The 13,388-nt window shown below is 43.7% G+C and overlaps 1 protein-coding gene across 10 annotated transcripts in view; it reads right to left on the reverse strand.

Annotated features, from left to right (window-relative positions):
• Positions 1–7,765, reverse strand: part of TRIM69 (tripartite motif containing 69) — a 33,475-nt gene extending 25,710 nt beyond the window's left edge. For 2 of the 10 annotated variants that reach the window (XM_063639519.1, XM_063639513.1), the window contains exon 1: positions 7,327–7,356. In XM_063639519.1, coding sequence (XP_063495589.1) covers positions 7,327–7,341 — 15 coding nt within the window. In that variant the 5' untranslated portion in view covers positions 7,342–7,356. Of the gene's footprint in view, positions 1–451; positions 556–2,917; positions 4,081–5,866; positions 7,133–7,326 lie in introns of those variants that run through there. The other 8 variants (XM_063639516.1, XM_055276853.2, XM_063639518.1 and 5 more) reach the window with 8 other exon arrangements.
• Between the last annotated feature and the right edge of the window lie 5,623 nt (positions 7,766–13,388).

Here is a 13,388-nt window from a genome sequence, read left to right on the forward strand (position 1 = left end):
CTTCTCTAGTCTAAATTATCAGTTATTCCAAGTCCTGGAAAGAGTATAGTAGCTACCAGCTGTCACAAGTTAAATACTTCCCTTCATGAATTTCCTTTTGTGCTCTCAAATCCATATCCTCTTCTATGATCCTGTTTTCCACACTATTCCTAGAAGCCCTGCTAAGTAAAAAAAGAGGGTCACTCGCCTCCATGAAGCTTCAGCCCACCCAGGGGCAGAGGCAGGCACTTGAACCAGAGCTCAGCAGGCCCAGGATGGCTGCAGACCAGGAGTCAGGGACCTGTTAGTTTTCAAGGAATGGGCTCAGAGCATGATGAAAGGAAGAAAAGTTCAGGAACTGGAGAGAAGCGGCAAGGCCAGAGTGAGGTCTGGCAGATTCCGTGACAGTTTGTCAGTTGCTTTGATCATCATTTGCTTAAGAGAAAGAGAAACCCTCATTAGAATACCCTACCTGCCCAACTTTTCTTTTGTAGGAGACGAGGGCAGCTCATTTAGATTCGAGTTGGTAGTCTAATCTTAAGGTTCATAGCTCCCCATTTCTGGACTAAGGATGCTCTGTGAAAGAGGAAACACACGTTAGCAGCAGCCTATATTAAGCCTAACTCATGAAAAATAACCATCTCACCCCTGTTCATGATCCCATCACACCATCAAGACACCAGCTGAGTGGCTTTAATAGAGAGCTAGTTCACCTCTCATATTCCAATGAAGCAGCCCTGACTTTATCTCTGAGACAGTAACACAGTCCTGGAAAACACCAGGCCCTAAGAAAGCAGGATGAAGAAAGCTTCATTTCATACAGCTTTCTTCAGCAGTTTTAGCTCACAGAGAGATGTACCAACACTGTGCTCCTGAGTGACTTATAAAGAGCCACCATAGAGCCAAACAGTTTTTCTTACAGTAATTCCTCTAACTCAGTATGATTTCGTGCACGTCTAGCTCCTGCCTAGCTGTCCAGACTTAATGACCACAGCTCTTTCCCCGGCGTTTGGGATTGCCCAAATATGTCACGCTTCTGCAGCTTTGTACATGTTGTCCCTTCGGATGGGAGTTTCCCTTCCCCCACACCCCCATCATTATCTCTTTACTAAACTCTTCCCTAACCACCCCCTCATCCCCAAACCAAGCTTTACCCACTTCCCTGTCTCTTGTAGAAGATATTTTGCTGGCTCTATACCAGAGGTTACCAACCTCAGCCCTATTGATATTTTGGGCCTGCAAGTCTTTAAGTTAGAGGGGCTCTCCTGTGAATTTTAGGATATTTAGCAGTGTCCCTGGCGTTTACACACTAGATGCCTGTAGCCACCCCCTCCCTCTCCAAGTCATAACAAAAATGTCTCCAGGCATTGCCAAATGTCTCCTGGGGGCAGGGTTTGGAATCACTCCCCAGTTGCGAAACACAGCTTTCCTTCCTTCCTTCCTTCCTTCCTTCCTTCCTTCCTTCCTTCCTTCCTCTTTCTTTTTTCTTTCTCTTTCTTTCTCTCTCACTCTTTCTGTTTTCTTTCTCCCTTTCTTTCTCCGTTTCTTTCTCTTTCTTCCTTTCTTTTTCTTTTTTCTTTTTCTTTCTCTCTTGCTCTCTCTTTTTTCTTTCTCCCTTTATTTCTCTTGCTCTCTCTCTTGCTCTCTCTTTTTTCTTTCTCCCTTTCTTTCTCTTTCTCTCTTTTTCTTTCCTTCTTTTCTTTTCTCTTTTCTTTCTGACAGGGTCTCACTATGTTGCCCAGGCTGATCTCAAACTCCTGAGCTCAAGCTGTCCTCCCACCTCAGCCTCCCAAAGTGCTAGGATTACAGGTGTGAGCAACACCACTCCTGGCCTAGTTTTACACATTTCTATAGCACCCTACATCTTTGTACATGTGGCTTTAACAGAGTGTATTCTAATTGTTTGATTGCATGTCTGCCCCTCCACTAAGTTGTGAACAACCGCAGGATAGGTAGTACTGTATCTTGCTCACCTTGGCAGTGCATGGCATTTGTTGGATCAGAACCTTTGTCAAATAAATGTCTATGAAATGCTGGTGATCACTTAGTCAAAAAAGTAATTTTGTTTCATCTTTATTATTTTTGTTGTTGGCTAAAACATTTGACAATGCTTAGTATAGCTGATTTTACTAAAGCCAGTGCCTGCACATTTTGGAACCTTTAGCCTAGGGGTAAGAGTACTGGCCTAGAAGATGGAAGCCTTGTCTCTCACCAGAGCACTGAGTAGCCTTAGCTAAGACATTTAACTCCTATGGGTATCAGTTCCACCTTCTTTAAAATGTGAATTCCTAAGACCCCTTCACTAACACAGTGAAACCCTGTCTCTACTAAAAATACAAAAAAATTAGCCGGGCATGGTGGTGGGTGCCTGTAGTCCCAGCTACTTGGGAGGCTGAGGCAGGAGAATGGCATGAACCCAGGAGACAGAGTTCTCAGTGAGCCAAGATCGGGCCACTGCACTGCAGCCTGGACGACAGAGCAAGACTCTGTCTCAAGAAAAAAAAAAAATTGCTTATCTCAGCTGGTGCTTGTTTAGCTGCTAAACAAAAAGAAAAAGGGACAGGGCAGAACTCCGTCTCAAAAAATAAATAAATATATAATAGAAAAACTTGTGGCAGTTAGAACATAGTTTATTCTTTAAGTGTAGGAGTGCATGACATAAAACTTGCCTGGCATGGCCTTAGATCTTACGAATAATTTGTTATTACCACAAAGGGTCTGTTCTGTCAGCCTTATGATCTTTATTTTGACATTAATGCTGGTCAGTTGTTGTGTCTAAACCATAAAAGAGACGGGGGTATAATGAAGCGTGTCTGACCTCCCGTCCTGTCATGGCCAGGAACTCGGTTTTAAGCTTTTTCTGGGGTCACTTTGGTCAAGAGGGGTTCCATTCAGTCGATTAGGGGGCTTGGGATTTTATTTTTAGTTTACAACTTACTTCACCATCTCTAGGGTGTTGTCTTTATTTATGTGGTCCAGAATGTCCACATGTGGCCAACTAAAAATTGATGACTGTAAGAAAGAGAAAGTTGCTTTAAGGACGACCCCAGTATCTGGCACACTCTGGCAACTGAAGTCCAGCGCTGAAACATAAAACCAAAGGAAACAAAAAGCAGTCTCAGAGCATATGAGAAATCAAAGAGATTTTTATACACTGCAGATAGCAATTTTAAAAATCAGTCTTTTTAAGCTCAGAGCATTGGATGCCAACAACCCATAGTTCCTGCAAGACATGGAAAAATCCAGCCACAGGATCTGTCTTGAGCAATAAGGCACACATCATATATAAATGCAGTGATACTGATGGAGGCTGATTTTTTTCAGACAAACTGGGCAGTGTTAGTATGTGTAAAGGAAGTGCAGAAGCACCGACTACAGATGTGGCCGCATTCTATAGAGTAGATGTGTTGTATACTAAGTTCAATCTCTGAGCATCCATCCATGCAAACTTGACACTGAATATAACCAGGTAATAGATGACAAAAAAAATTTTTTTGCAGGGAATTATGGTGGGCACTGTTGGTTATACATACATCTCTGTCCCTTTTCACTCCCTCCTCATCAGTGTTCACCACACAACTGCCAGTTTGGTCTTGGAGTGACCTTGTGTTTGCTCTTGGCCTCCTCCTTTGTTCAATAATCACTACAGAGTCATGGTGAGGTAGGTCAATCACTACAGGTGCTAGAGATTCACAGGTGAGGTCAGCTACTTAATCACTTTCCCCAAGTTCTATCAGTTCTGCATCCAAGGCTACGTTAGGTGTTGGGCCTCCTTCTCTGGCTGTAGGGAATGCTCAGGCTTGTCTGGAATTCACCATGCTGTCTCAGCTTATTATAGTATTCCATTGTGCTTTTTGGATTCAGCCTTAGAGAAGTAAGTGATCTGTGCCAAGGTTTACAGCAAATATTAAAACTCTTCAATGTCTCACTGTTGTTGTTCAGTCACTCTCTGACTTATAAGAATTTAGAGGTCAGATTTTCTGGCATATTTGAACTCTTATTCTGGGTCCAGTCCTGTCTTCACCTCCACAACTGCTGTGCTCCCACAGGGAGTGGATCTTCTGGGAGCCATTTGTAAGATAGTTCAATCTGAATTTTTAACTGAAAAAAAATGAGAGAAAAATTAAGCTTTAGTAATGTCTAAATCAAGACTGATAGTAGTATATGTATAAAATGTATAGCTATATATAGAGAATGTATACCCAAAACTTTTTATAGTTATGCATTTGAACAAAATTTGGAGACCACTGCTGTTGAAACTGAGTGCCCCTCCCTATTCCATGACCTGATGGTAGTGAGGAGGAGGAATCTAAGGGGCACTTACATGAAGAGAAGCACAATATCATTAAACACCCAAGAAAGGGTTACTACTTCAATTAAGAGCTTTTTCTTTTCTTTCTTTTTTTTTTTTTTTTTTTTTTTTTTTTTTTTTTTGAGAAAGAGCCTCACTCTGTCACCTAGGCAATCTTGGCTCACTGCAACCTCTGTCTCCCCGGGGTTCAAGCAATGTTCATGCCTCAGCATCCCATATAGCTGGAATTACAGGCACATGGCACTACGCCCGGCTAATTTTTGTATTTTTAGTAGAGATGGGGTTTTGCCATGTTGGCCAGGCTGATATCAAACTCCTGACCGCAAGTGATCTGCCCGCCTCGGTCTCCCAAAGTGCTGGGATTACAGGCATGAGCCACAGTGCTTGGCCCACTCATTCATTTTTTATAAAGTAAAAATGGGAGACCAAAAAATCTCCTTACACACTCCTAACAGCAAATAAGAAATAAACCATTTAGTCTACTTGCAGGTTCATCTTGCCCAGTGTTTTCTTTCTAACAGAGGCAACAAATGGAGTTCTGAAAAATTTATCCCAGATTGTCTTCTAGGAAAGAGAGGATGGAGTTCGAGCATTAGCCATAGAGAGGCTTGGTTTGGGTCTAGGCTCTGTGACTTTTGAGCATGTAAATCTTTGTAAAAATTAATTAGCTTATAATTTTAAAATAATGCATAATTAGTCATTAGGGAAATACAGATCAAAACCATAAAGAGATACCATTTCATATCCACTAGAATGGTTATAATAAAAAAAGATAAAAAGTATTGGTGAGGATGTAGAAAAATTGGAACTCTCATATACAGTGGTACATTCAGCTTTGGAGGACAGCCTAGTAGTTCCTTAAAAGATTAAACCTAGAGTTACCATACACCCAGCAATTCCACTCCTATATTATACTCAAGAGAATTGAAAATCTATGTCCACACCAAAAATTTATACACGAATATTGATAACCACATTTTATTCTCAGTAGCAGAAGAGTGGAAACAACCCAAATGCCCATTAACTAATGATGGATAAACAAAACTTAGTATATCTATACAGTAGAGTGTTATTCATCAATAAATAGGAATGAAGAACTGATCCTTGCTAAAATATGATGACCTTTGAAAACAGAAGCCAGTTACAAAAGACCACATATTATATGTTTCTGTTTCTATGAAATACTAATAGGCAAACCCATAGAGACAGAAAGATTGGTGGTTTCCTAGGACTAGGGGTTTGGGAGAAATGGGAGTGACACCGAACTGGTACAAAATTTCTTTTGGGAGTGATGAAAATGTCCTAAAATTGAGGTGGTTACACAACCCCGTGAATATACTAAAACCCACTGAAATGTACACTTAAATGTGTTAATTGTATGGTTTGTGAACTATATCTCAGTAAATAAAGATGTAAGCTGCCAAAAATGTTACACAATACAATGGGACACGAGCTGGATTTAGATGGGCAAACCATAGAACCTAGTGAGGAAATGAGAAGCCCAGCAGGAAAACGGCCAGAGCCCAGAGAAGGGCTTAGGGCTCTGCGCTCCCCTGCATGCCCCGGCCTACTTACCGAGATGGTACTTCTCTTGGGCCCCACAGACACCTGCTTCTCCCCAGATCGCTATTCTCGACTATTTGTGTTTCGCGACCAGCCTGCCCCTCCTCTTTCCCGCTCTGCCCAGGAAAAGAGAGCCCTCGGAAGAAACCTGGGCAGCCCCAGAAAGCAGTGCCCATCACTTTCCAGCTCCATCCACCCAGCAGCCCATCAATGACCTAGATATGCTGTCTGTTCCACCCAGTCCTGCCCGGTAGTTATTCAGCGATGAGAGAGTTAGGAAGCTTGCGCTCCAGGAGTGTGCCACTTTCCCGGCCCTCCGTGGCTTCCCAGTCCCGGACAGAGACCCGAGCAAGCTGAACCCGGGTGCCTGGCTACACCGGGCTGGGAAGGAGGACCGGGCGGCCGCAGGCCAGGGAGGGCAATTGGAGACAGAAGCACAGGGAGAGGGAGGCAGAGGAGAAGGTATTCGACGACGGACGCGCCCAGGCTGGGGGCGGCGCCCACAGAGCAGAGCCAAGGTCACAAAGCAGAGCGTCTCGGTGCAAACTCCCGGAACTGGATAGGCTAAAGCACTAGCCTGTCACCCTTTTAATTCGCTTTTACAGTTTCCGAACTGCCCAATCGAAACCCGAGCCCAGGGTCGCTCGTCACCGGTCTCTGGACAAAAAGCGCCGTTTCAGATTAGAAATCAGGACTTTCCCGTCCTGGTTTCTCTTTCTTCAAAGCCAGCTGCTTTCCGAGAAAGGGGAAGGGCAGGGTTGCTTCCCTCACCCCGCCCTACGCAGTGATGAGATCAGCAACTTCCCACTCTCTAGATAAGTGATTCTCAGTGGTTGTTCCAATAAAGTCACTTGGAGTATTTATTAAGAGGCTGAGGGCCAGAGGTCGCAGTCTCATGCAAGCACACTTAATGTATAGAAAAGCAGCCGGGCGCTGTGACTCACGCCTGTGATCCCAACACTTTGGGAGGCCGAGGCGGGCGGATCACTTGAGGTCAAGAGTTCGACATCAGCATGGCCAACATGGTGAAACCCCTTCTCTACTAAAAATACAAAAATCAGCTGAGGGTGGTGGCGCGTGCCTGTAATCCCAGCTACTCAGGAGGCCGAGGCAGGAGAATCGCTTGAACCCAGGAGATGGAGGTTGCAGTGAGCCCAGATCTCGCCACTTCACTCCAGCCTGGGCAACAGAGACTCCGTCTAAAAAAAAAAAAAAAGCCTGCATATAATCTGGGCTTACAAGCACCAAGGACATGTAAGAAGTGTGTTTTATATTTTTATATTTTTCGATTATTTTATTTCTTGAGTATTTATTGACCATCTACTACCTCAGGCTCATATACACTGAATTTTCCAGAAATATAACTACCAGGTAACTCAAAGGAAGATGTATGTTGTTTTTTTTATTTTTGGAGTTTTACCTAGAGATTTTCGCCATTTTAGAAAATTACACCAGAACCTGCAATACCATACCTGAATCTGAGCCATCAATACAGCGTGCCTCTCAGTCTTCCGTGCCGCTGGTTCACAGAGATCCTAGACAGTTGCAAGTGTCCCGCGTTTCTTTATACCAGCAGTGCAGCCAAGCTAGAGCATTCACAAGCTAAATTACTTAATTTTCATAATCATATTAGTAAAAGAATCACCACAAAACAATTGTTATAAAAAGAGGTTGTTGGGGGAAAGGGGGCTGTTGACTATGATTGGGGTTGAAACCTCCAATGCACACTGCAATCCTGGGGACGGTGCCCACCTCAGTCTGCCAAGCCTGAGCTTGGATACTGAGTTTCTATCCTAGAAATCTGTCAGATAAGGCTCCATTACATAAATGACTTGGTTGCTGCATCATCACTAGGAACCCTTCATTCTCTTAACCTTTCCTGGCCTCAGTAAAAAAAAAAAAAAAAAAAAAAAAAATACACTTTCATTCTGGAAAACCCCTATGCTGCCAGAAAAGAGCTCTACCTGTAGGCCTACCTTTGGAGGAACTGTCCAGAATGAGTCAGGGCCATCTTGTTATCGAAAGCCTTTTAGGGAAAGGGATTCTCCCGTAGTTTCTTCTTTCACCAGATCAGTGCCAAGAAGTTTTCCATTGTACAAAAATGAGTATCCCTAATCCGAAAATCTGAAATCCTAAATGCTCCAACATCTCAAACTTTTTGAGCACCAACATGATGCTTAAAGGAAAGGGTCATTGGGGCATTTTGGATTTTAGATTTTTACATTAGAGATGCTCAACTGATAATTAGCAAATATTCCAAAAATCCGAAAAAAATCCAAAATTTAAAACACTTCTGGTGTCAGGCTTTTCGGATAAGGGATACTCAACCCGTATCTCCCTGCTGTGGTAATTTGCTCTAATGAGCTGTGAAAATAAAGAACCACTGGAAGTAAAAGCAGTTGCCTGGAGTCTTGCATCTTACAGAGCCCTTCTCAGAACCACCCTAAAAGAGTGCCCGGCACAAAGCAGACACTCCATATTTATTTAACAAATGATTAAGTGAATAAATAAGTAAATTTATGATATAGGAATAATTATCCCATTTTATGGATATGGTGACAAACGGTCAAGTCAGTAATATGACTTCCAATTTCTTTTGTGGAATTAGGATTCAAACTCAGGTCTGAGTCCAATATCATACACACTGTAATGCTATCCCCTCAGAAACTTTGAACTTGTAATGGAAGTTTGGGGTTGCTTGTGTTATGGGCCCAGCAGAGGATGTTTACAGGAAACATTCCTCACCCCGATCTGGCTTTATGAGCCAGTCCTCAGCTTTTGCATAGTTTGCTGCTAACAGCTAGCATCTGCGATTACCCTCAGTCCTGCAGATTACCCTCAGACACTGGAGGGAGCTGGAAGTATCTCGGAGTTTTATGTTTCACCTCATTCCACAACCCTGGATAGCCAAAGACAGGCTGATGAAGAGCACCAAAGCCCAGCTCCTTTGTGTTGAGGCAGGAAAAACTCTGAGGTGTGTTCTTTGTTCTAGAGCTTCCCGTGTGATCAGGCTGAGTGTAGGACTTCTGAAATCACGCTCTCGCTTGGCTTCTTCCCATTCCCTGTCCTTCATCCCCCACTCCTTTACTGTTCTTTTCCTAGGAGCCCCCGACTTTTTTTTTTTTTTTTTTTTTTAGACAGTTTCACTTTTCTTGCTCAGGCTGGAGTGCAGTGGTGAGGTCTCGAAGAGCCCTTTCGTAACAAGTCATTTGCATCCAAATCTTTGGCTCAGGGCCTGCTTTTGCAAGACTCTACCTAAGACACTCACTGACTCTCAGATGATGAAAATGGCATGCACACTTGCAGACAGCTAAGGATTCTGTCTTAGTCTTCCTGTTGCTATAACAGAATACCTGAGATCAGCTAATATACAAAAAAAGAGGCCAGGTGCGGTGGCTCATGCCTGTAATCCCATCTTTTTGGGAGGCTGAAGGCTGGAGGATCACTTGAGGCCAGGAGTTTGAGACCAGCCTTGGCAACACAGAATCTATCTCTACGAAAAGTTTTTAAAAACTAGCGACGTGGCCGGGCGCAGTGGCTTACACCTGTAATCCCGGCACTTTGGGAGGCCAAGATGGGCAGATCATGAGGTCAGGAGATCGAGACCATCCTGGCTAACGCGGTGAAGCCCTGTCTCTACTAAAAATACAAAAAATTAGCCTGGCATGGTGGCAGGCGCCTGTAGTCCCAGCTACTTGGAGGCTGAGGCAGGAGAATGGTGTGAACCCAGGAGGCAGAGGTTGCAGTGAGCCGAGATCGCACCACTGCACTCCAGCCTGGGCGACCTAGCAAGACTCCATCTCAAAAAAAAAAAAAAAAAATTAGTGGTGCGTGGTGGTGTGCATCTGTAAGCCCAGCTACTCAGGATGCTGAAGCAGGAGGATCACTTGAGCCCAAGAGTTTGAGGCTGCAATGACACAATGACAGAGAAGATCCTATCTCAAAAAAAAGAAAGAAAGAAAAATGTATGGAAGAGGCTGAGAAGTTCAACGTTGAGGGGCTGTATCTGGTTTGCTTTGGGTGAGGGCTTTGTTCCGCATCATAACATGGCTAAAGATATCAGAGAGGCATCATAACATGGCTAAAGATAAAGATTTAGAGGGGCACAAGAGCGAGAGCGAAATTGGCTTTTATAACAGACCCATTCTCAGGATAACCCATTAATCATTAATCCATTCATGAAGGAGCCCTCATGACCCAGTCACCTCTTAAAGGCCCTACTTCTTAATACTGTTATATTGAGGATTAACTTTCTTTTCTTTGCCTCATTATTTTTTATTTTTTAATTTAATTTATTTTAGATAGATAGATAGATAGACAGACAGACAGACAGACAGATACGAGGTCTCATTATATTGCCCAGACTGCTCTTGAACTCCTCCTGGGTTCAAACAATCCTCCTGCCTCAGCCTTCCAAGTAGCTGGAACTACAGGTGTGTGCTACCACATCCAGCTAATTTTTGTTTGTTTTTGTAGAGAGGAGGACTCACTATGTTGCCCAGGCTGGTCTCAAACTCCTGGGCTCATGAGATCCTCCAGTCTCAGCCTCCCAAAATGCTGGGATTAGAAGTGTGAGCCACTTGCCCAGCCAGGATTAAGTTTCAACATGAATTTCAGAAGGGACAAACACTCGAGCCATAATAAATGACGAGAAAACCGCTTCAACTGTGCTGTGTCATTCAGTGGCAGCAAAAGTCCTCTCTGTTTTTCTAAGTGAAAACAGTAAAAAGAGGAAGTGCCTGTAATCCCAGCACTTTGGGAGGCCAAGGCGAGCAGATCACGAGGTAAGGAGTTTGAGACCAGCCTGGCCAGCATGGTGAAACCCCATCTCTACCAAAAACACACTCACACAAAAATTAGTCGGGCATGATGGTGCATGCCTGTATTCCCAGCTACTCGGGAGGCTGAGGCAGGAGAATCACTTGAACCCAGGAAGCAGAGGTTGCAGTAAGCCGAGATTGTGCCACTGCACTCCAGCCTGGGCGATACAGTGAGACTCTGTCTGAAAAAAAAAAAAAAAAAGAAGAAGAAGAAGTGGTCCATGTGGTCCGTAGGGGAGGGGAAGCCTGTACATCATTGCAGGCTTCAGTTGGGCCTGTGTGTCTTACCAAAGACATAGATAACTCCTCAGTTTCTTAGACTTTTTAATCACCTATGTTGTGGAGGACCAAAGATGTCTAATAATTGCATCCAACTAATGACAGGAGATATATAGAGTTTAGTGCATAGTAAGTGCTTAATTATGCTCGACTGTTATTTTAATTGTATTTATCAGTTTTTTTCTATTAGGCCTTCTCGTAGCTCTCCAAAGTACCAGAATAATTTCTATGCACAAACTTTTCAATCAAGGTAATCACAGATGTTTTATTACTTAAGATATCTAGAACCCAAATATTAGCCTTCAATTTTTTTCCTATAGGTCTAGACTCCAGGGAAAGACAATGCCAATTTTTCCCTCTAAAACTTTGATGGCTGCATCACAGACAAAATATTTTTTTATTATAGGAAACGGCTGGGTGTGGTGGCTCTGTAATCCCAGCACTTTGAGAAGTCAAGACTGGAGGATCGCTTGAACCCAGGAGTTCAAGACCAGCCAGGGAAACATAGTGAGACCCCTATCTCTACAAAAAAATACACAAAAAAATTAACCAGGAATGGGTGGTGCACACCTGTGGTCTCAGCTACTTGGGAGGCTAAGATGAGAGGATTGCTTGAGTCCAAGAGGCTGAGGCTGCAGTGAGCCAAGACTGTGCCACTGCACACAAGCCTGGGTGACAGGGTGATACCCTGTCTCAGAAAAGAAAAGAAAAAAAAAAAAACCTTTGAGTTTTGCTTCAAGGGTTTACAACACAAAAATGACAAGTAAAAAGCAACAGCCCAAAAATACTGTGAAAGTGGTTGTTGACGAAACTAGAAAGACATGTCCATTTGTGACATGTTTTCCTTAGGGATCATGAAAAAAATAAGATATAAAAATTATTATTTAACAGTAACCCCTTTTTTTTTTTTTTTTTTTTCTTTTTTTTCGAGATGGAATCTCGCTCTGTCACCCAGGCCGGAGTGCAGTGGCGCGATCTCGGCTCACTGCTAGCTCCGCCTCCCGGGTTCACGCCATTCTCCTGCCTCAGCCTCTCCGAGTAGCTGGGACTACAGGCGCCCGCCACCACGCCCGGCTAATTTTTTGTATTTTTAGTAGAGACGGGGTTTCACCGTGGTCTCGATCTCCTGACCTCGTGATCTGCCCGCCTCGGCCTCCCAAAGTGCTGGGATTACAAGCGTGAGCCACCACGCCCGGCCTAGTAACCCCTTTTTTAAAGGAGGATACAGTTAACCTTTGAACAATACAGGTTTGGGGTGCAAGGGTCTACTTTTTTTTTCCTTTTTGAGGGACTTTCTTCGTCGCCCAGGCTAGAGTATAGTGTCCTGATCTCTGCTCACTGCAGCCTCAACCTCCCAGGCTCAAGTGATGCAAGCGTCCACTTTTTTTTTTTTTTTTTTGTGACAAAGTCTTGCTCTGTCACCCAGGCTAGTGTGCGGTGATGCAATCTCCGCTCACTGCAACCTCCGTCTCCTGGGTTCAAGTGATTCTGCCTCAGCCACCCAAGTAGCTGGGATTGCAGGTATGTACCACCACACCCAGCTAATTTTTGTATTTTTAGTAGAGATGGGGTTTCACCATGTTAGCCATTTTTTTTTGAAGAGACTGGGTCTCGGCTGGGCACGGTGGCTCACACCTGTAATCCCAGCACTTTGGGAGGCCAAGGCGGGCGGATCATGAGGTCAGGAGTTTGAGACCAGCCTGACCAACATGGTGAAACCCCGTCTCTACTAAAAATACAAAAAATAATTAGCTGGGTGTGGTGGCAGGTGCCTGTAATTCCAGCTACGCAGGAGGCTGAGGCAGGAGAATCGTTTGAACCTGGGAGGTAGAGGTTGCAGTGAGCCGAGATCGTGACATTGCACTCCAGCCTGGGTGACAGGACAAGACTCCATCTCAAATAAATAAATAAATAAATATATACATACATAAATAGAGAGAGAGACTGGGTCTCACTATGTTGCCCAGGCTTGTCTCAAACTTCTCAGCTCAAGCAGTCCTCCTGCCTTGGCCTCCAAAAATGCTGGGATTATAGGCTTGAGCCACCATGTCCCACCTAGTTTGTTTTTTTAAAGTGGCTTCTTACATATATTTTCTAGAAACAAATTTTTGTTTCAGCAATATAGTATGGGTATTCTTCCATGTCAGTATGTAGGATCTACTTCTTTATTACTGATGTTGGGACTTGTCCATTTAATTTGCATTGCACGATTATATTTAATAAGGTTAATTAAGCTTCCAGTATTCCTCCTCTTTGCTTGCTCTCTTCTTCTGAAAAGAGGAACTAAGGCATGCTCCAAAGGAACTGTGAAAGTTGATCATACAAACTGGGTCATTTTTGTCTTACTCAACTAAAACAGAGTCAAGAAGCCAGGGAGAAGCACTCAGGGCACAAAACATTGTTCCAAAAATGCAATTTTCTGCAAGCCTGGCAGC

The sequence above is a fragment of the Symphalangus syndactylus genome, chromosome 5 (assembly GCF_028878055.3).
Source record: "Symphalangus syndactylus isolate Jambi chromosome 5, NHGRI_mSymSyn1-v2.1_pri, whole genome shotgun sequence".
In the NCBI taxonomy this organism is placed as follows: Eukaryota; Metazoa; Chordata; class Mammalia; order Primates; family Hylobatidae; genus Symphalangus; species Symphalangus syndactylus.